We start from the raw sequence: 23,892 nt of genomic DNA, 5'->3' as shown, positions 1-23,892 counted from the left end.
TAAATCATTACTTGAAACAAGGGGAAAATGTATACTGTAGATGGAAGCAATATAAAAACAATGGCAGAAGATTAATCAAATAAGCATATTTTATCCGCCTCTAATTTCACCTTTATCCTTTGCCCTTGATTAACTTCCTTGCTGCAATACTTACACCACTATTCATTCATTTATCAAATTCTAATCAGACACATGTCACATTTTATCTTTAGCACCTACAGAGAGGTCAAAAGCATGATTTTAAGCTAAGCTTCTGGCTCAAGACCTAAAGCAATGTGTGAAAATGGGCTTAAGCAGGTAAGCTGGAAGGAAAAAGTTCTTCCAATTTAATTGAAATTTAAAGAGTTGAGATCAAGAGTGGAATGAACCTGTATCATCATGCATTTAGCATCTATAAATTCTGTGTGATATTGAGAGAGCTTTGGCATCAGGTAATTAAGGCCCTTAATTAACACCTTCCACTGTTTGACCTATTAATACACCATCTGTTCTTCACTGCACGAGAACTTACGTCATAAAAGATTAATTGGATTTTCTGTTTCAACATAATAATACAAAACATGCTATACATTTACATGCAAGTGTATCCACAAATGTTGTAGTTGAACCCATTCTGGGTCTACAACATGTAGCTTTTTACTTCTTCCTATCTTGCAGTGGCAGTTAGCTATTGACCAATGCGCCATGGTTGGAAATGGTGAACCTTCCAACATTGTCTCCAAGACAATGTTGTTTTAAACATTGTCTTAAAGACAATTGTCCAACAATTGTCTTTAAGATAATACAACACCTCACAGATTGGCTCTAACAGAACTGTTGTAAATCATATTTAGGCATTGTTATTGTGTAGAGGGTTCTTGCACCTTTTACATTTAAACAAATTCCATGATTTTTCCTTGATTTTTTCCATGCCAAATTTCAGAAATCCAGGTCCCTTTTTAAGACAGTAACTTCATTAAAACATAAAGACACTCTAGCACTGCCTGTGGCAGTTGAGTTGGTCTTATTTTATTTGCTGACATGTTTGTCTTGAAAACAAAATAACATTGCAAAAAAAAAAAAAAAAAAAAGATCACTAAAAGGCAAAAAGACACACAAATTTGTAAATTACATGACTTAAATTCCATGTTTATATTTATAAGTCTGTATTTTCCATGACTTTTCCAGATCTGGAAAATCATTTTACAAAATTTCATGACTTTGCCAGGTTGTCTGCGACCGTGGGAACCCTGTGTATAGCTTTGAATTATAAAGATGGGGTACTAGTTGTAGTAAGTAGGTTAACCCCATTCTCATTTCAAATGTCTGAAAACATACAAAATACAAATATTGAAAATAATATGACCTCAAGAAGATATGATAAACAAAAGGAAATGCATTCTCAAATTAAAAATGCAAAAAAAAAAGAAAAAAAGAAAGAACAATGTTTGTAGCACAGTGGGACAAGCATAGCAAAGTATGACATAAATATGGATAGTATGTCACTTAAAATTTGGCTCTGTCTTGCTAACTTAAGATCAGGTTGGGGATAGACCTGGGCATCTTAAATGAGATTACTTCCTTTAATCTTATTGTCTTCATTCAATGGCTGTTGCAGGTAGAGGAAGAAGCAGCAAAGTGATCGGTCAGGCAACCTTGAATAAGACTACACCCCCTTGAGTGGGTGTTTTGATCCCCCATGACGTAGAGTGGTTTCTTTTGGACTACACACACAAACAGGCAAGACAGGATATTTGTACTAAGTCACTTACCGGACCTCTAGTGAGCTCACCCTTCCTTCCACACAAACACTGTGTCGTGCACTTTACATTTTACCACATTTATTCGTTCAAGAGGGACCAGAGTTTAATCTTGTTGCAATTAAACTGAATTGCACATTAAGCATTTATTTTTCAGTGTCTCACCATTCAATTATTTGATACTATTCAATTGTGTAGACTTAATCTCATGAAACAGACACAAGACACCTCTAAATTCCTGATATCTGTAGCATGATCACAAATACCCACTTGGCTTGTAACTTTAGAAGAAACATTACCACCACCACCACCACCACCACCCAAATAAATAAACAAATTAAAAAAACAACAATAACATATTTCCCCTCAGCACTCATTGCCTGTTTCCAAACCCTGCACTGATAATGCATCAGGAGGAAACGCACGATTGGAAGTATGACTCAATTCTGACGTTACCTCTGACGTATGTCTAGTAAAGTGCGTATTATCCATCCTGTCAGTCTGTTCAGTCTTACTGTAACATAGACTCATTATGTACTTAATGCACCTGGATTAAACAATTCTGACTTAGATAGAGCTCTTCAATGACATGAACTAGGACTGTGAAACTCAAATCAATCAAAAATCTTAAAGCAATTCCCTAAATCTCATCTATAGCCTTCAGCAAAGCTTTTGTACCATTTCAAACACTTTGAATCCACACTGAACAAAATCAAACAACAATATGTACAGATTTTCAATAAGCACACAAAATCATTATGTGAAGACAAACATGATGAGTACTTTAAATATACCAATATACATGTATTTTCAAAGAAAAAAAAATAGCTCTATCAATGGGATGCAACAAGTCCATACTCAATGCTTGCATGCAAGCAGTGGTAAGAAAACTCAATGTCTATCATAAAGATGTCAAAGCTCACAGTCTTTTAAAAGGGGAACCAGTCTTTTCCCCAATCAATTGACTGCTCAAACTCAAACTGAGAAATAGGGCAGTCATTATTTCAGCCAGGCAGCCAGAGCAATGCATGCATTCAAGGTGATAGATAAGAATTAATATCTCACTCTTTCAGTTTCTATCCAATTCACAGGCTTGGATACGTGGCCATTAGGATGGCATATCACAGGATATATTGACCTTCATGCAGTAATGACTTTCTTGTCTTTTACATTACTTGCCTGAATTTCAACCTGATTTGAACCAGTCAATAGAGCATGTGACAATGCATTCATTTAGAAAACTTTCTCATTAGTTTCAGTAACTCCTTTAAAGAGTCCACATGATGCTACATAATTGCAGGACAGCTATTTGTCAGAGAGCAATGACAGGCTAGAGTGAACAGTCTTGTCAGATAGTCCCTTCAAAGGAGGGGGACATCCCTGGATTAGCAAGCCACTTCATATCTTTGGAGGCATTCCTTTGTCTCACTACACAATCAGTCACCAAACCACAAAGCTCTTCCTACTATGAACATGGACAACAGACTACTCTCTGTACACACAGCCATGCACGTGCATACAAGCCACATCCAAGCACTGTTCAATGGTGTGGCAATACTTTCTGAACTTAAGTTTTATACAGCTGTTATGCCGATTTGAACATTCCCATTTCACTCTTCACGTATTTTTAAAATTATATTTATTTTAGGGTTTTTCATAGTTCCACATCTATCATTTGAACTTTGTAGACCGTTCAACCATGCTAACAGAATAGTAGTATTACTTAGTATCATTTTGTTCTGCAACTCTTACTGAAAATATGACCAACAGAAAGAAGCTGATTATGAGTGCTTTTTAAAGTCCACTGACATCAAAATTATCCGACAATGGACTTGATTCTGCCAGCAGATGATCCACCTTCAGTAATCAATCCAGTTCCTTTGCTACATCACACACTGGTTTCCTTCCACAAGGTATAAGCGAGAAGCCAAAATTCCTGTGCACAGTAGGCCCCTTCAATCATGCATCCCTGAACTCCTTTTCTTTTCTTCTTTTCACACGATGCTCTCAGTCTACTGGTAGCAATACAACAACTGACTGGAATTAGCTGCATGCTTTCAAAACATGATAATCAAAAGCTTCCTGATATGTAATGTGACTCACACCAAGCCGAAAATTTTGCAACTTTTCCACCAGCATAAAATTATTCCGCCATATATTCCAGGAGTACAACAGCCAGGCACACATATCATTGGCCCCTACAACCTTGACCACTGTGGTATGCCGTGGCTGGGGTAACTTGTGGGTAGAAGCCAATGTGCGGTCAGAGGATGCCCAAGGCAAAACCAGCCACTATCAGCTATGTTTAGGTGTACACCAATACAGCAATTGTTACATTTTGCAGCTTGGCATTGCAATCGTCATTAACTGGCCTTATGTATGGCTTCCAAATATGTTGTAAAGGGAGGACAATCTTTGTAGTACTACAATGTACAGCACACATGTTAACTATTTCTGAGCAGCCCTTTTGTAACATGGTCTCGATAAAATTGTGATAACCCAATTAGAAGGCATCCTAATTACTTTACACTTGAAATGAGGCAAGTAAAAATCAGTGTAAACAAACTTAAAACAGAGTTCTATTGTATTATATATCAACAATGACACAAACAAAGGATATGAAACATACCTGCGCATATATTCTCTCGATTGCAGCTCGCTGTTTGGAAAATTCCCTGGGTAGAGGAAATCAAGAACAGTGGGTCAGTAAGAATGTCCATGCATGCTTTGTGAAAACGACATATGTGCACATCCTGTTCTACTATGAAATACTCAGACAAAAATGTCTTACGTATACCTTCTACCAAAACACATCTAATGTACTCTGAGCACACTCCCCCCCCCCCCTCCCCCTCTTTATATAGAGTTCCCCTGTCCAAGAAGACCTCAGGAGGACACTTGGAAGATATGCCAGATGAAAACAATTTTGTTAATTTTTTTTTTTTTTTACGAAGTTAGCAGGGGGTAAGATAGACACCTGGGGCCCGTTGCATAAAAGTTACAATTATGGTAACTTTGCCATCCAATGGTAACTTCCATGGAATTCTTGAGTTTGATTGGCTGTTGAGTATTGTTACCATGGTAGTTACAATTGGATGGCAAAGTTACCATAATTGTAACTTTTATGCAACGGGCCCCTGGTCATCTTGGATGAGGTAAGCATACTTTTCTATGGAAACCTATATTTTGTATTGCAACTAGATTTGCCACACTGTTCAAATATTATTGTAAGAGTGTTAAATTGATCCAAAGACATATTTTTAATTTCAGTTTCCCTTAATTTTGGACACCTGATGAGTGTCACATTATGAATTAAACAATCTGGAATCTATGTATGGAAAAAAAAAAAAAACTTGCATCAAGCAAGGTTCGACCTCCCCAGCCAAAATTTGACTGCACGCAAAAGCTGTGGCTGGCAGTCAAATTTTGGATGGAGTTGTGGTCAAATTTTGGGCGGCTTGATTGGCATCTACCTGCTCCTCGCCATGGCAACCATAAACAATCACGAATATAAAAAAGGATACAGTTTTAATATAGAATTTCTTACCTCACATCATCCAGTATATCCGTGTCTGCCTGGTGTTTGCTTTGTAATTTTGTCCATTGTTCATGTTGAACATTTTTAAGGTCCTGTCCAATTTTCGCCTGTGTGATAAATACATGTAACACGTTAGTAAAAAAAAAAATGACAGGGTAGTATGAGATTGCAACAACACAAAGATGAACTTAACAATAACATTTAGATTATATATTACTGAATGAATGTGCATAGAGTTCAAGCGGAGTTTAAAGACTAGACAGGTCGGGTCGACTCCTCTGGGTCTGGGGTGGTATTCTGAAAATCTTCCGAAGTTTCTTCCTATTAAAGTTAGGAAGTGCCTAGGAAAGACAGAATTGGTATTCTGAAATTTCTTCCTAGGAACTTCTTAATGCAAATTAGGCCATCCTTACACCGTCTTTACGAAATGCTGTATCATATTACCACCAACCAATGAGAATCGCATATTATTATGACGCAGGGGACATGTGTGCGCGGCATGTCCCCTTTCTCGTGCCCATTTCGCGCATCAAAGTGAATGTTGCGCGCAGTGAATGACAAGCGCCTATCACAATGTTTTGCAGGTTGCTATTATTACAATGTACATAGGACATATTTTTGCAGATATCTCATTCTCATTTGCATAGACCTAGAACGCTCTATATCTTCCTAAGTTTCTTCCCAAGTTTAGGAAAAAAGTTAGAAAGACGCTTAGAGAAAAATTTAGCAAGATTTTCAGAATTTACCACTTAGGAAAAAATCCTGACTGAGCTGACTTAAAGGGAAGGTAAACCCAAAGAGCAATGTGGATTGAGTGAAAGCAGCAACATTAGTAGAACACATCAGTGAAAGTTTGAGAAAAATCGGACAATCGATGCAAAAGTTATGAATTTTGAAAGTTTTGGTGTTGGAACCGCTGGATGAGGAGACTAGTAGAGGATATGACGTATGAGTGGACAACAATACAAAGAAAATATAAAGGATATTCAACAAAAATTCACTTTTCTAGAATTATGAAAGAGCAGTGGACCAACCGCTTTCAGAAAGCAGGGGGAATAATTGCTACCCTTAACATATGTCAATATCAAGTTGATGGAATTTGTAATTTTCATGAAAAATGGATTTTTGTAGTATTTTCTTTATATTTTCTTGATATTGTAGTCCACTCATACGTCATAACCTCTAGTAGTCTCCTCATCCAGCGGTTCCAACACCAAAACTTTAAAAATTCATAACTTTTGCATCGATTGTCCGATTTTCTTCAAACTTTCACTGATGTGTTTTACTAATGTTGCTGCTTTCACTCAATCCACATTGTTCTTGGGGTTTATCTTCCCTTTAAGAAGAAATTTCTTCCATGAATTAGTAATATTAGGAAGGATTTCAGAATAGAGGGTCTACCACCCGCCCCCCCTCCCCCCGAGTATACTCCAACCAAGACGCCAAGTTTACAGCCGGTGGACATGGTGGAGACCGACGATATGACATACTAATGTTCGTATCTATTAGGCCTACTATAGTATTCATTAATAGACACGCGATCGTTGTTAGAGATTCTATGTCAACTTTCAAGAACCGTTGACCGAAAGATCGGTCTGTATCTGGTCGTCGGGGATAGACTCTATGTTCCGCAGAGACTGCGTCTGGCTTCACGGAATCCACTCCTTCCATGTCTACGGAGGAGAGCGATAACGTCAAAAAAATAAAACTCCTCTGGACAGAAGGATCTTTCTGTCTAGTACTAGTAGGCCTAGATACAAATGCATTACGTCATGTGATGTGTATCTTCGTTACCGTACTGTAAACTTACTGTGTTTCACGAAGAATTTAAGTCAAACTTAAAATTTAAGATTTACTAAAAATTAAGCTATGCTATGTGTATCTTCAATAATATTGCTCAACTTTCTAATGAAAATTAAGATTTTAACAACAGGGACTTTTTTCATGTTGCTATTGATAATTCAAGATAAAATAAATAACAATGAATGGAATTATTCTGTAAAGATCTAAATGATAATTTGAGGTGTGTGGTGGGATTAGGCTAATGGAATTGAACAGGGATACAAGTGGCATGCCATAATTTTTAGTCACAACTTCGTGAAACACCCCCCCCCCCCCCCCCCGCCCCCGGGTAGGCCTAATGGTGTTTTCCACCGGGCCGTGGCTTACCTTTCTTGGCGGAGGTTGCATACTGGAATGGCAGGTAAACAATCAAGCAAACTAAAAATCCAGTTGTAATGCGGCTGATGCCGGACGCTTAGAAGAGGTACTATACTGCCGCTTGTTGTCACATACCCAAGCCGAAATTGACCATTTGTTGTGTGCTTTGAAGTGGTACCTTCCCCTGTCGCTTGGCGGCCGCTTGCTACTGCTTCGCTGGCTTCCCTCCGGCAGCTATGCGAGTACGTGTGGCTCGCTCGGTAGGCGTTGCATACAGCATCCCAGTGACTACATAGAGGAATGTGTTCACAATACAACTGGCGCAAATGGTCGGGAAGCTCGTGGGCTCGTAGCAGCTCGACGATGAAGCCGGTGGTGGTTTGTCAGTAATATAACCGCGCAGTATCGTGCGGCAGTCATCTAACGGCGAGCGAGCGAGCGAGCGTCCCGCTCACCGAACTAGCTATCTAGAACAGTACAACATTGTCATATTTATGACGTAGTTTCCATTGCGCTATAGTATCTGTCGCTGACAAGTTTATATACCGGTACGACCCGTCATTTCCTGTGATTTGAAGTGACAAGAACATGAGAATGAAAGAACGCGTGAAAAATTATGTGGCCAAAAGTCGGAAAAACAGTCGAAATTAAACGTTCTCGGAGCTGAATACAGATGCTTGTAGAATTGAGAAGAACAAATATTTGCAGGTTCAACTGACTTATCATATTTGTGCACCACCGAAATTCATTTAAAAAAGAAATTTCGTTAGTTAAAAGATTAAATTCATCCCCTTGAAAATGGAATAAGTCAGGGCAAGATGACAAAACACTAGAAATAATACTTTCTGTCCAATACAATTTTGAATTATTTCCAAAAATTTGAGTGGACCAAAATCTAGAAATGCTTATACCTTCGAAAGTTTAGGGATTAATCTTTCTTTTGAAACAGAAGAATTTCCGAGCCACTAGAATTGCTCAAGTGTGACATACTATTATACAATAGTATACCGGTATTTTACAGGAAAATATGAAAATTCCCTTGAATAGCTAACCGATATTGATTTGCCGACGGTAAGTATTTGAGCAACCTATGATTTTCCATTTGACATGATTTTTAGGGAAGGAAAAAAAAAAACCAAATAACGTAGGGCAACATGCATTCCTACTGGTGCAATGCTCGGAATTTTAACTTTTCGAGAAAATAGCAGTTACCTCTGTTCAAAGAGGGATTTTGTTTGGTTTAAGAAGAGCCTAGAGGAAGAGAAAGCGTATACATGCAAAGATAAACAGAGTCTGTAACATCACAGAAGCACGTGCTTTAGGAATACTAAGAATTGGATAGGGCAAAGTGTATAATTATAGATAAGAGAACATTGGGTTTTTTTTAATGATTCATTGATTTTGCTACGATTTCTCGCGGACTATGGGGAGCTCCCTCTTATGGAAGTCATGTTGGTCGTCTCCATTTACTGCAAAGCTGAGAACTATTACATTTTGAGAAAATACATCTTTCCATTCCATTGCAGAGACCATAACTATATACATTCTGCTCCATTGTTTAACGGCTTGAAAATTCTGCTGGTTATCAAAATGTGGCACATAAACAGACTATGCAGTGTATACTCATGCAGATTAATCAGAAGCAAATCAACTAACTGGGTGAACCGATGCAGTATGCCATAAAAGATAAAAGTCCAATAAGTCCCTGCCCATGCAGTCACATTAATAAAACACACACACACCTTTGATAACTTTTGAACAAATTAAAACATTTGTTCACTGTATATCGTTGCATAGGGTGTTTAATAAGCTTTTATTTCCTAAGATGATTAGTAAACACTGTTGATATATAGTGTTTAATGTAATGTTTAATCTTTGTTTTTTTTATGAAAATAACTGACGGGTATCATAATCAATTTGTGTGCTCGTTTATTAGTGACAACTTAATAAGGCCTACGGTGGAAATACCTTGACCTTCATTAGCAGTTCTTGTTTTCAAAGGATCCCGCACAATCAACATGTATAATAATTCATTTATGTTCATTGTTTTAGTGATGTTATTTTCCTCTATTTTCATTTATCATTAATACTATTTCATGATTTCATTCTGCCACAGTTTCCATGTTGGAATGTTTGAACAGAAGACTGCATGTTTCATCAAACAACTTAAAAAACTAACATTATTCTAGAAAAGTGACAGCTAAATATCTATAATGTAGAAAAAGTTCTCTTTACAGCCTCCCGTATGTCAAAGTACCGGGCCTTTGAACCTAAGATTTAGGTAATAGGCCTACACCTGTATCAAGACTTTAGTTATGATAAACAAAAACTGTTTTTTGGGGGAAGTGCATGGTTATTGTTGTCTTTAAAAAACAAAAAACAAAAAACAAAAAAAACGAGCAAAAAAAAAAAAAAAAAAAAAAAAAAAAAGCTCCATTGTATTTCGTGGTGCAACAAGGCTGTCAGATAGAAAGGGTATATCAAATATAAATAAATGGCAAAAGTTCAGAAGGGGCACGTCCGGGAGTCGAACCCGGGACCTCTCGCACCCGAAGCGAGAATCATACCACTAGACCAACGTGCCTCGTCGCTTTCGGGGAGCCTCATGTACAATATCAACCATAGAGGCATAATGTACGGTAGCCGCAAACTCATAACTCAAGATTAAATAAACCTGAAGTTATCGAACAGTGTTATGGTGTTGCTCAAAGCTCCATAAGCTCTCGATGGGTTGCACCGCCATGCACTGCATTACAGTACAGCTGTACATGCATTCACATTCGAGTACATCTGCCCCGCCCCCACTTTAAAAAAAGAAGAAAAAACAAAAAAAAAAAAGAAATGGAAACTAAGGTTTCGATTTGCCATCGTGTGGTCATCTCACTATTCAAGGGCAATTTTGCACCATGTCTCAGTTACTAGTAAAAAAAAAAAAAAAAAAAAAAAAAAAAAAAAAAAACAAAACAATCTGTGCAGTTCTATCAAAGGCACTTCATGTACAAGTGTTATTTTATGAAGCAAACAAAAACATTGGGAGACAGTGCATTTGCCTGCCCAGCCAAACTGTGAAACAACTTTGCCATTACTACTTAGTCAAGAAATCCCAAACTGTTGAAGTTATAGGTCCGCAAAATCAAGAGTCAAGACACATTTTTATTGAGCATATCAAAAAAAAGCTTTTGCAGGGCAGAATATTTCAATAGTACAATGTATACTGTGCATGCAATGTAAAGGTTTTGCACTTTATGAATTGAAATTATTATTACATGTATTATTACAGGTTCAGTTGAAACTAACTGTTATAACAAGGTCCTTGTAACCAGAAAATATTTTGTTATATCATATATTTTTTGTATTAGTTGTCAATAAACAATACAAAATAAAGCCAAATTTTCTTGGGGACCAAAGAAATTACAAGTACCGTACACTGTAATTTGTTTTACACTACTGTATAATACATGTATGAGGTAGTTTGTTATACAATTTCAGGTCTCTTTACATGTACATGTATATAGAGTTTGCTCTGTAGTGGTAAAAATTGTCATACAAATGGTATTTCCTTCACAACTAACATAAATGTACACCAAAATCATCTCACTTAATAAAAAACAAAAACTGACATTTGTAGACTAGACCTGAATTCCCTGTACACACACACACAAACACACACACACACTTTGTAAGCCTCTTCTAAAAAGACCCATGGATTGTAAAATACATCTAAATTAGAATGTGTACACTGCACACACTATTCACAAATTTCTTCTTATGAACTACATTACATATTATAGAAGGCACATATTTCATCATACTCATACACACGATTATACATACACATTTTCAAAACTACACTGAAGCATTACACAGTATCCAGCACTCATTAGATGTTATCAATGTGTAACAAAGCACATGTATTGGCAAACATACATGTACTTTATCACATACACTGTATCTTTTATTAGAGTAGTACATGTATACCACTAGATACTGTATCCAATGAAATGAAACCAACTCAGTCAGACTCTGATAACAATTCCACAATGTGTCAAATATCCAGGTACAGTGTTTATCTTGCCACAATCTATGTTGCTGCTGCAAACCATCAACTGTGATGTGTATTCACATAAAATGAATTTTCATTGAGAATGACTGTAATAGACATTATCTATACACAACAGTCTGTCACTATAATCAATGTTTTGCATATGGTAGGCCCTATATAAAGTATGATGGACATTTTTCTGACAAACAGAAATATTTTATAATGAACTAGAATACATTTTTGTTTTTGATTTTCATATTGATGGGCAAAATGACCTACAATGTTCTGTATTGTACGTATATAAACATGGTTGAATACCAAGTTTTACTGTAAAGTTCTTTATGATTCAAATTACACTGTACATCTTGTTATTATCAATAAATCGACATAGTTTCAGATCAGAAAGGTTCCTTTCCACCATCCAATTGCCACATAATGTCACACAGTACAGTACACTCCCATTACATGTTGTACACTGTATAATGATCACGGCTACAGCAAAGTTTCAGATGTACAGCTGTATACAACAGAGTAAACTTGAAGGCCCAAGGCTCGAAAGTACATTTGTATCAGCTAGATATCTTTATACACTTAATTTTTTCGGATATATAACAAAATGTCGACGTAACGAGAGAAAACTGCCTGTCCTGAGGACTTTGTTATAATAGGACTCGCCCTTAAACGAAAATTCCCATGATGGCCTTGCTGAAGTACATGTAAGTTACTTAATTTGACAGACTAAATTGAAATGTCAAGGCTGTGATAATTTTATGTTAATACAAATTTCTAGATCATAGGTCAAAGACAGTCCACTTCACAAAAAATCAAAAAGATGTCCATTACATTGATAAATCATCTTATATTGTCGAGGATGAAGCCAATATGATCTCAAGTCCAGACATGTACTGTAGTGCTCATGTACAGAAGTACATGTACATGTACCATTCTAATTCACACCACATAATGAAGACAGCACCTCAGTAGGACTGCAACTTGAGAGAATTTTGTTTTTGTGATAGTCCCATTCTCACTGGGTAAGGAAATCAGCAAATTCATATTAACCCTAAATGTGTGATCTGGCATGACTTGTTCCCCCCCCCCCCCCAAAAAAAAAAAAAAAAAAAAAATCTTCTTTTTCAATGACTGAACAAATCAACAATTGTAGTACACTATGGTACCAAGTTGTCAGTTGGTCTGTTTGTTTGGCTAAAAAAAACACAACATGAAACACTGTATGTCAGTGCCAAGTCTGACCATAATAACACTTACAGTCCACTCAAAACACACAACTACGTGTACTGTTAATTTCACAATACCATTATCATAAGTCCTACTTAGGTTTGTCGATTCTTGCTAACAATATGCAGTGTCCCCACCCACCCACCCCTGCTTATTTGGTTGAGAGAACTGAAGTTGACCCATACAGACCATCTATCCCATAACAATCAATACCCAGTAACTAACAAAGTTCAATTATTGAGCAATTGAGAATCTAGACTTTGTACATGTCGAACATGTCTGCATTCATGTCTGTCCATTGTCGCACATCACATCAAATTTCTACAACGTGGATACAAATGCCTCGCTACTGCCTATGATAGAGATTACAGAGTGCCGTGCCATCCCAGTATGGCTTCCTACAAAAAGCTGCAACAGGGATTTAGATTCTAAAACTTTACTTCTTCAAGGTTCAAGGAGTCACAGTCACATATCCAATCTGAGTGATACAATTTGTACTTGAACAGCCCTTCATGGCACCGAATGCTTCCTTTTCTTGCACACAGGGCTGGGTTGGAAGAAACTGGAACTCCGGAGTAGTGAGAGTGTGATTGCCAACTACACTGCATGCACTGTTCCATTTACGGTTGTCTCGAAGATCAGCAGACAATGTAGTACTCAGTAGACGTTTCGCGTTTCTAGCCGACTGTCACTAGCTTGTTGAATTTTGTCCTGCGTAGCTGCACGATCTCACTGTAAAAACGTCATTTTGATGTTACAGACAAATACTGCTATGTTCCACGACGCACAGTCCCTAATTACAAAGCTCTGCGGATTTCCGTCATAATGCGCCAAGTTTGCTGCCTGGACTGGACTGAACAGACTCGAGACGATTGACGATGAAGTTTGTTGTGTCGATGAATCGTTCCACGCAGTTGACCAAGCACGTTTCCGTCTTGTTCTCGAGCCGGTTCCCCAGGCGGAGGTCTGCCACACACTTCTCCCAGCACGTGTCGGTCAGTGCGTACACCAGCTGAGAGAATTTCTGTCGCTGCGACTCCAAATTGATGAACCTGGCAAGCTCAGGATCGACGCCTCCTGCTCCTTGTTGAGCGTTGAAGGCCATTTTGCAGAGGAGTATCAAACTTGTAAGGTTATAGTCCTTTGAAAACGTTTCACTGAGCAAACGATCCCTCTTTGATCGCAGGATATTATGCCGCTTGCAGATACAGCTTTATGTTACGCGGCGCAAGCGCGTGCATTTACGTACATGTATTACTGTACATACATGCATGATGCGTGATTTCGGTTTCTTTCCGACTGAAGTTAGAGACCATTTTTAGGAGACTATGGTGGCGCAGCAATATGCAATACGCAGCCCTGTCACAAATTCCCTCATCCGCTCCACTTGGGCAATGAATTTGACTGTTGTTCACAATTGAACAATACTGAAGTAGGTGGATGAGTGAACAGGTATGTACTACTGTGTGCCGCTAGATGTCCAATGAAATTAATCAATGTAGAAGAAACCAGAATGCAGAAGAAACTAAATGCATCTATGCTCTATGTGTCAATTTCAACCCGTGTATGACTTGTAACCCTGTTCCCTTGACACATGTCAGACCAGAGTCATAAGGCAAAATAGACGAGATGCTTGAAACATGAAAATTGAGACTAGTTCAGGTATCTAAACGTTAATGGTTCAACGACTTTGAGGCGAGATATTTTCATTAATAAAACTAAAAACTTGGCAGCATGATATTCTTTTTTCAAAGTTTCTGAAATTTATACATGTATTTTGAATTTTGCTTAGCCTCTTCTACGGTTAACTACCTCTTACTTTCTCACAAGTATGTGCATCTGATGGCTAGCTTTCCTGACCATTCTTTTATTATTATTATTATTATTATTATTATTATTATTTTTTTTTTTTTTTTTTATTATTATTATTATTATCATTATTATTGTTATCATTATCATTTTTTTTTTTTCGTGGTAGGACCACTTCTATTCCATGATGAATGTATACATATATCAATGGAAAATCAGTCTGCAGAAACCAAAATACAAATTGTACACTGATATTCAAGGTAGCCTAATTAGTTTTCAGGTTTAGTTTTCTTGGCAAGTTCTCGTGTGCAAATGTGCACATGTAGATTGTATTTGCTATTGGCAATCTTCACTCATATAAAGTAATGTACAGTATAACAAACAAATAAATTACGAACATGTATAACCTCCCATCCTACTCACATGTTCATGTTAGCAAGCTTCACTTCCGAGGCAAGATTAATTAAATGATTTAATTCAAGAGAAATTGAATGTAACTTGTGATGTCACACAGAACTGACTTTGTAAGAGTATTCAGAGGAGCTTCCAACATTGTGTACACATGTACCAGGTACTGGAGTATACAAGAATATTCCTAAATAAGATGACTTCCACTAGAATACTTGTACAGTGTACTCCTGTTATAATGAACACAGTTATAACGAAATTCCAGTTACGACGAAGTAAAAATTTAGGCCGCAAAATTATCTGCTGTTTGTTCTTTATTGTTTATTGGTAAAGTTAAAACGGAATTTTGATATAACGAAAGAAAATTGCCGGTACCGAGGACTTCGTTATAACAGGAGTCCACTGTATATTTGCCCAAATCAATTTGTGGCACAGCACACTGCAATCTCAATTCTGTCCATTATGTGTCCCTCATGCCCAACAATTACAAATTGTCAAATTTAACCCATTACATGTGTGTATCAAGTTCATGTTGACTGTCCAAAACACAGCCATTGGCAGAGCCTGTTACTTGGAAGAAATAAGATGAAATGAATGAATGAATGATATGACCAACCAATTCTGATTGTTACTGTAGTTTTTTCTTCAAAGGTAATCACCCTTGGATTGAAATGTCTGGTTCCCTGTCATCTTTGAACACACAAACACACGCACACTACACACACACGCACACAACACACACACATACACAGGTTATTGCAGTGGATAGCCTGTTGTATCACTCACTCTTTATCATCAAATCAATTTCAAAGCAGGTGGTGGTTGGCATGATGCTACATGTAATTCGTGTGAATTTTTACATCACACAATGCCAAAATTCTATACATTGTATAGCATAAATGGTTCTATTTCTCTGTAACTCTAGAATAAGCAAACTTCTCACCATGTTTATGAATACTTTATCGTTCGCTTACCAAGAATGCCTCTTATTTTAAAGTGTATCTTTGGCCAAAAAATATTTTTTGATATGTGAAAGAGATGTATTTTAGTAATCTGTTGCACCAACAATCAGAAAAAAATGTTACATATAAATGAAGAAAAAGTATATTTTGATATAGACAATAAGAACTAAATCAGTGAGTCTGAAAGGAAAGACTATCAACTTTCTTTTGTTCTCAGGAACCAGCAAGAGATTAGGCAGCCTGGGAACAATAGCAAAGTTATAGTCTTCTTTTCAGACCCATTGGCTTTAGTGGTATGTTTATAACTTTAAATGTATTTTTCTTTGCTAATATTGAACTCTTTTTTTTCTGATTCTTGGTGTAATAGGTTACTGAAATGTAGCTCTTACACATATTAAAAAATATTTTTCGGCCAAATTTCGAAATCATTACAACATTGTAGTCAACAAAGCCTGAACTGATTTATATTACAGCAAATATCTTTTCCATACAGGCTGGCTGTGTATACATTGTATTATGTGATAATTTCTGTTTTCTCCATTTTGTTCAAATTAAAGAATCCTGCTTCCACTTGCTGTTCAAAAGCTCAAGCTGTTATGGCATGTATCTCTTTACCATGGAGTCCTGTGTCACCTTGTGTAGCACTAATGCAGCGCATGCATCATACCCATTCCAGCTTTCCAATCACACATGCACTCAAAAATGAAAGAAACCAAAGGCTTCTCATATGCGTTCCCAGCACTGTGTCAAAGATCTTTTATTTCACATGGACATTTTGGTGTTAAAAGTTCCCATATGATCTTGCGGTCTGAATCACTTGCATGTCTATTCTGGATCCTCCACTGTGGTCTTCTCTGAGACGTAGATGCCGTCCAGGAATTTCCTGATGTCCTTGTTTTTCACCGTGGTGGACTGCTGAATGAGCGCAGCTACAATGGAAGAAAGAAATCGGGAAAGACTGCATGTCAGGTTCTGTTCACTGCTACATGCCTTTAAACAAATCATTCGAGTATGACATTTGAAAAGGGCATAGTCACACATCCCTCAACAACATAAACCTATCAATATGGTAGACCTCAGTCTTTACCACACAATGTTTGGACTCTACAGCTAGAAATTTCATAAGAATGGGACCTTGTGCTTGATAACACAACTCCATATAGTTTAAAAAAAAAAATATGCACTCAAACGTAAGTCAGAAAAGCAAGCGGATGTCAGGTGTTAGCCAATCAAAAATAAGTATTCAGTGACTTATTGGATCTCTGATTTTCTAACTTACTTTTTACCTAAAACATTTATGCAACAGGGCCAAGGCCAATTAGCGCCCTTCACGTGACACTGTGAATGAATGTCATGCCAATAAATGCTAGTGATGTCATGGTTGGGTCTAGAACCCCAAACCTGTTACTGACAAGTAAATCAATCTTTGACAAAATCAAAGCACCCATATGGTTCACAGAGAACATCAAGCCTTTGCCTACCTGACTGGGAGACCAGTTCGATGTCGTTGCCCTCAAGGATGATCTCGTCCTTCTGCTTGGTTGATGGGATGCAGGTGACGCCCTCCCTCATGGACACCCGCCGGATGAACTTTTCTCCAAGGAAGTTCCTGATCTCAACCAGGCTCCCACTCTCCTGCACGTTGACGTTGATGGGGAAGTGAGCGTACACCGACCTCATCTTGTAGCGGTAGCCCTAAATCATGGTGGCAGGATGTATGACAAGCAATATTATCTTCTCGTGCGACAATGCACTTGCTACACTCAGCATTTCAAATTTAGACAAGGCACATTGTTCTTGTCCCTTCACTAAAAGGACTGCACTTTAGTCCTCTACTGTCAGGTTTATTTAACAAATTCATTTCTGTTTTCATATACTTACACAATCGCATCAGATTTGTTCTTTCTTTTTGATTTATGGCTGAAATATTTCATTCCTACAATCTTTTTTTTTAAACCAAGCCAAACTTGACTGTCCTTGGAGAGTAAAATGTGCCATTAGCCTATTAATTTGAACTTCATAATTGCTACATAATTGCTACATGACTACTCAATGTAAAAATGTAACATTAACCTTACAACACTGATAATTTTGTTTTAATGCAACTGGAAGACCGTTGTATTGAAATTTTTAAACAAAAATCAAGAAAAATTGTGATTTTTATACAGGTTGTACCCACAAATTCTTTGACCTAGAATTTGGCATGTGACACCCAAAACCGACTGCCATCTTCATTCATAAATCGTATGGAAATTATAAGGCTGTGCCAAAGACGGGTATAATCCAAACTTTATCACACAGATCAGAGACCCAGGATGTCGGCAGATCAAGAGTTGGTTACTTTCTAAAGGCACTCACTAGCGTGACACCCTTGATCATGTTCTCGATGTGGGAGCACAGGGTGCGGACACAGGCAAGCTCCTTGCGGCTACCAAACCACTTGACCACCTGCAGCTTCTTGGGGCTCAGCTTGCGGATCTCGACACGCAGATGTTTGAAGGAGCGCGAGAGGGTCCCACGGGGGCCCTTCACCGTCACCCTGCGGGCCTTCACCTCGATATCCACTGCAATGGGAAATTATCAATACTGTCAGTTCAATTTTTTGGAAGATCTTGTGTTGGCAAGAAGAGGAACACAGCTTGAAGCAAATGACCATCATCCCTTTCTGATGCTCTTTTTTCAATCACTGTTGTACATTTCTGATATCTTTAGGCTGTTTGTCTCTTTCAAAGTTAACCTAAAATAAAATGATTGTGAGATTATGTAAAAACTGTCTGCACACCAAAATTTCGAAATAAGTCTCCAGAAAAGTTCTTCCCACTGGAAGCATCATATAGGAAAACAAAATCTAGATGAAATGCATGCAGATGACTGTTAATATTCAGAAATCGATTTCGGTGAAGAATTTCATAATATGCCATTAGCATATGTTTGTATCTGGTACATAATCTTCATTTGTTTATTTTGGACAAAGCTTTCATGGGCAAAAATACAGTAACTACAGTACACATAGAATATATAAACTGTAGCATTTTTTGTGTATTTTGTTGGCTATTCACATTTTATGCACACACAAAACACAACAACACACACACAAAAACTTGAATTAGGAAAAACTTAAACTTTTACAATATCTGCTGACATCTTGACCTCAGTGCAATAATAGATACAACATTAAAGATAGATTACATCAGCATGTGAGTCAAATGAATGGTGCTCACATGATAAGATCATTGTTTTACATCATGATCTAAAATGAAACAAGTAGTACATGTACATGTAGAGTTTAGTATTTGGCCAATAATCGCCTTACAACTCTGTAAAGATAATCTAAACAATTCTATACGAGCTCAACTCCTTCATATAAACTGAACATACACATGCATGTTAACATGCATCTCCCAAATGGGCAACTTCTGCCGGAATGTTTGGCACTTCAAAATTCCTACTGTTTAGAATCTTGATTTGTACTTGACATCATGGACTAACATAATATTCAAGCAATGTGGACACTAGAATGACTTTTCCTTAAGATCTGTCTTGACATTGAATAGTCTAAACCTGGACTTACCCCCTTCCGGGACTTCGACATTTCGACTGGCCAAAATAGTCTTCATGGCTGGATGAGAAAAAGAGACATAAAAGACTACAGTTGTCACAATGTGCTGAGTAAGACATCTGGAAAGTACTTGGTTGACATCATATCTACCACGACCTGCCTTGTTCTTCACCTGCCAAGCATTTTCTGGTTACTGCTGCAGTATGAGGAGCCCAAACCTCAGATGGGAATTTGATGAAAATGATTTCAAGAACACACTTTACCTAGTAGCCATAAATTTGTCAAATTTGAGAGGGACTCCTCTTGAAAGACAAAACTTACAGGGTTTCAACTGAAAATTCAAGAGGCAAAGCTGCTGATACATTTCAGTCATCAGTGTTTGTAGACATTGCAAGCTAGCATATGTCATTTTAAGTTTATCAATGCAAGGCTGAAAGCATTCCTCATAAGACAATCTACAGAAATTTCACATTTTGAGGGAAAAAATTCATAATGAACAAACATGGCCTACTAGTCACTGGACATACCAATAACTGAAATGAAAAATATCAAGCAAGGCTGAAAATGACACTTCCTGTCATCTGGTGTGACTCAAATTAATGTGAGTGATCTGACATGTTGGAAATTATTTTGTGCAGTTTTGGCATAGTGGCATCATATAAATCTATAATGTCTAGATCTACATTTTAAAATGGAGTAGTTTCATCAGGTGGAATTTGAAACAATTGTTTGAATAGGATAGGAAACTGCATTACATTAGAAGGGCTTGGTGTGATAGCTGGTCTAGCACAAGTGTACTTTCGTATCCATGTCCATATCTTGATTCCACAAAACCAAATTGCACCAAAATCAAATGAAATACTAGACCCTACCCTACATACTAGCCCCGGAGACCGCGCCGCTATGCGGCGGGGTCCTGGCGGCTACCTCGCAGTTTCGCTAAAGTGAGAACCACAAACAACTCCCTATTGCCACATACGGCGACTTCACTCGTAAATCATGGGTAAATTTCTATCATAAACACAGTGACAATAAAAAATGAAATACACATTACCCCATTGCCTTGGTTCTTTTCACGAATTTATCTGGAAACTGCAAAATTTTCCACATTTTTTAGGAGTAAGCGGCCTGCCCTAGTGGGAGAGCCGTGCTACCATTTTGAACGTGTATATCCATTAGTAAGCATCTGCGCATGTAGCGAGTAATACGTAGCCTTTTGTCAAGGCCCTCTCGCTGCGTGGTGTAGAGAGCCCAGCCGAGTAAGGTAGCGCGACTCGCTTCGCTCGTCCGTTCGCTCGTCCGTTACAGCGAGAGGGCCTTGCCAAAGGCTAGCTAGCAACGTTAGTGAGCATCGGCGAGCTGAAGACAATTCGCCTTATAAGACAACATTTTCTGCATCATAAGCAACGAAATGCATCAAAAAGTCGCCGATTAGAATCATTTAGGTTTAATCGACCCATGTAAGTATTCCTAGTAGTTTTTGTTGAAAAATTAAGGAAATATAGCGCCGCAACAGCACCCGTTTTGTACAACATTAAGATCTGAATGCGAAAACGGCGCAGCCCCCAACGCTGCACGTTGGGGCTGGTCGCAGTTACCCTACATACATGGTTTATTTCCAATCACATAAATTCAAACTAAATCACTTCTCGGGAAGCACTGAATTGAATTTGAATTTGAATATGAATTTTGTGCCGATCAAAACAACTCACTCTTCAAATTCACGAGCCTCAACAATGTGTCAATAGCCTCGTGTTGCAGCGTACAGTAAAAATGGAAATGTGTGTTATATGTAGATCTAATTTACTGAACTATTAATGTTCTGATATCAGCAGAGTTAAAGATGTAACATGCAAAATTCATCTTCCCTGGGCCTGGCTAATTATAGGCCTAAATGAAAAAAAAAAAGTAAAAAGATCACTCATAAGTTTTACCTACCATTAAAGTTAGCCATCTAGAACTATGGATGGGCCAATAAAAAATGTATACATTTCAAGTAATTTGAAGTAGATATGTTCTATGCCGATGTAGATTTCTATGTGCAATGCGATGGTTACGCATAAATTACGGCCTACGGCAAGTTGATGTTGAAAGAAGCCGTTTGTGCGGTGCGTGTATGTGCGTGCCTCCGTCTGTCTATCTGTGAATGTGTCTGTGTGACTGTGAGTGTCAGAGAGTGAGTGTTCCGGTTCATGTGTGCTCACAGAACTGCATTTCTCAACCGACTTCGAAATTATCAAATCGGGTTACTGTACATTGATTTTTTAGCTTAAATGTCGCATTAATATTAGATAGCTAACTTCAGATTATGCAGCAGGCACATTTACACATGTTCGTTGTTACAGAGAGAAACACAACGCGATTTCCCGGCAATGGGACTACATCATATACCTGCGGAATACATTTGATTTATTACAAAATTTAGTTAAATTTCAGACTCATAACGACTTAACGATGTTATGCCCAATGTAACAGAAAGTACATATACAAATTTGCATTCTTTCGTCTCAAACTTTCTCTAACATCAGTTGATTTCTCAGATTCAAAGGGATTTCAGAGGCTTTTTCCCCTCACCTATTTTCGGGCCTGATATCGCGAAAGAAAGAGGAAGTACTCTCACAGTAGCATTCTGGGATATACTACAGTATTGTGTCAACGCACTTTTCAGCCACTTGAGCTACTCAAATACTATTCTCGGGAAAAACGTGTGTGTTACTCAATACGTGTTGCTCTTTTACAAAAGCAGTGAGTATTTTTTTCCAGACTATTAAGCGGCAATAAACACGTAGGTGGTTGAAAGTTTCAGGATGTACACCAGCAGCAGCCGACAGCCTTGACTACTTGGCCCTCCTGACTACAGTACTTTTATACAACTGTATCCAGTTAACTTCCAGCTGGCAGTGGCGGATCCAGAGGAGGGCTCATCACCCGGCGCGTGACCCTCTTTATTTTTATTTTTTAAAACAAAAGAAATTAAAAAATTGGGGGGGGGGGGGGAGCGGCGCCCCCTTTAATTTTGTAAAGGCGCTTCCACTTTACGGAATTCCTGGATTCGCCCCTGAGCTAGTCCTCTAGCGAGGACATAGTCAGTTGGAAGGAGCACACGTACTACAGTTCTTCCAGTTTCAGTTTTATTAACGATCCTTCCAAAAACCCCAAAAGGGATGAACAAGGACACAACTTTCTACCTGCAAAAAGATAAAAAGGAACCCGGCCAAGGCCAAGCACCATCTCTGTTGCTTATGGATATTGATTTGCCAATACAGTAATAGTAGGCCTGTTTTGGTTAGCATGCAGTTATTATTATTATCATTATTATTATTATTATTATAATAAGGGTCAAGGGTGACACTTGCCCCCCCCCCAAACAAAATGTTGGGGGGGGGGGGCAGAAGGAGTTTTTGCCCCCTCTCCCCCCCCCCCAGGTGCCCCCTGTAACAAATAATCACTGATTTAAAGACCAAAATGAACAATAAAGGCATATTTCTTGTCTAAATATTGTAATTTCATAACTGAAAATGCAAAAATTGTTGCCCCTAACGGGGCGAAAATCATAATACACTAACAACATACATTATTGTATCTATACACTACAGTAACGTATGAGTAAATTTAGTGTATAGATGGTAGCCTCGTGTCCTCGAGTGTGCCCGCTGAAACATACCTTTAGTAAACCTTACATTTTTCATTTTTTTCTTTGCTTTCTAGCAGTATAAGAATATTTTTTATTGTTCGAACGATGCGATCACGTTTAAGCTTTTAATGAGTACATTTCAGATAAATTGCAAAGTGAAAGTGGCTCGCTCGTTCTGCCCGTACTTATAGTAAAATGAAAAGTTTTCGTAAGTTATAATCATAGTCCTTCGCAGTGATTTTTTTTACTATGTTTAATTTCTCAGAAAATTAATTTAAAATGCTCTATAAAATCCCCCTCTCACACCCTCCCCGTTGAGATTTTGCCCCCCCCCCCAAAAAAAAAAAACACAAAAAAAAAAACACACACACAAAAAAAAAAAAAAAAAAACAGAAGTGTTCCGGCGCGCTTGGTAGGCCTATTACATTGAGAATGGTCAACATTGTTATAACAACAATAAAAGCAATGATAAGAGTGATATCTTTTAAATAGCGGTAATTAGTACAACAATCTTAATAACAGTCAATGATAAAGAGTGGAGGGGGGGGGGCACCGCTGAGTATCAATTTTCCAATTTATGATTAACTAGGTAAAGATTTGACAGTTCCAGCATGAGCTGAAATTTTGGATAGGCACCCCGATCTGAGGATTATACTTTTTGCAAAATTGATCTTTGGGTCTCAGGAGAATTCTATTTTCAAATCCCGAGATTGAGATTATTAAGATTAACTTTTGATTTATCCAAATGAAAGAAAGGCTATCACTGTGATCTTTATATGATATGGATCGTACATGTTTCAGC

General features: G+C 37.9%; 3 protein-coding genes and 1 non-coding gene across 4 annotated transcripts in view; all 4 read right to left on the bottom strand.

Moving 5' to 3' along the window:
* LOC140235055 (F-BAR and double SH3 domains protein 2-like) overlaps nt 1–7,521 on the bottom strand; it is a 70,404-nt gene extending 62,883 nt beyond the window's left edge. The window contains exons 1-3 of the mRNA XM_072315093.1: nt 7,447–7,521; nt 5,287–5,384; nt 4,369–4,414 (exon numbers count right to left, since the gene is read on the bottom strand). Coding sequence (XP_072171194.1) covers nt 4,369–4,414; nt 5,287–5,384; nt 7,447–7,467 — 165 coding nt within the window. The 5' untranslated portion in view covers nt 7,468–7,521. The remainder of the gene's footprint in view (nt 1–4,368; nt 4,415–5,286; nt 5,385–7,446) is intronic.
* A 2,428-nt stretch (nt 7,522–9,949) lies between these two features.
* Nucleotides 9,950–10,021, bottom strand: Trnap-cgg (transfer RNA proline (anticodon CGG)). The gene has a single exon. It is a non-coding gene; the product is annotated as a tRNA-Pro (tRNA).
* A 2,865-nt stretch (nt 10,022–12,886) lies between these two features.
* On the bottom strand, nt 12,887–13,930 carry LOC140235250 (mitochondrial import inner membrane translocase subunit Tim8 A-like). The gene has a single exon (XM_072315282.1). It carries the CDS (start codon nt 13,821–13,823, stop codon nt 13,539–13,541), a length of 285 nt encoding a protein of 94 aa, XP_072171383.1. The 5' UTR covers nt 13,824–13,930; the 3' UTR covers nt 12,887–13,538.
* Nucleotides 13,931–16,625: 2,695 nt separating this feature from the next.
* On the bottom strand, nt 16,626–22,076 carry LOC140235249 (large ribosomal subunit protein uL6-like). Its single transcript, XM_072315281.1, has 5 exons — nt 22,031–22,076; nt 19,469–19,516; nt 18,256–18,461; nt 17,379–17,592; nt 16,626–16,826 (listed from the first exon to the last, which is right to left on the bottom strand). The coding sequence occupies exons 2-5, from the start codon at nt 19,512–19,514 to the stop codon at nt 16,723–16,725; spliced, it is 570 nt and encodes a 189-aa protein (XP_072171382.1). The 5' UTR covers nt 19,515–19,516; nt 22,031–22,076; the 3' UTR covers nt 16,626–16,722.
* Between the last annotated feature and the right edge of the window lie 1,816 nt (nt 22,077–23,892).

This window comes from Diadema setosum, chromosome 11, assembly GCF_964275005.1.
Source record: "Diadema setosum chromosome 11, eeDiaSeto1, whole genome shotgun sequence".
Lineage (NCBI taxonomy): Eukaryota > Metazoa > Echinodermata > Echinoidea > Diadematoida > Diadematidae > Diadema > Diadema setosum.
This window is presented reverse-complemented; position numbering and strand designations above follow the sequence as displayed.

What these genes read in the sequence shown, in the direction of transcription:
- LOC140235250 (XM_072315282.1), bottom strand. Translation starts at nt 13,823, where the DNA reads ATGGCCTTCAACGCTCAACAAGGAGCAGGAGGCGTCGATCCTGAGCTT.
- LOC140235249 (XM_072315281.1), bottom strand. Translation starts at nt 19,514, where the DNA reads ATGAAGACTATTTTGGCCAGTCGAAATGTCGAAGTCCCGGAAGGGG. An exon ending in TGTCGAAGTCCCGGAAGGGG is followed by an intron (nt 18,462 to 19,468) that starts GTAAGTCCAGGT and finishes TTCCCATTGCAG; the next exon opens with TGGATATCGAGGTGAAGGCC. An exon ending in CGAACTGGTCTCCCAGTCAG is followed by an intron (nt 16,827 to 17,378) that starts GTAGGCAAAGGC and finishes CTTCCATTGTAG; the next exon opens with CTGCGCTCATTCAGCAGTCC.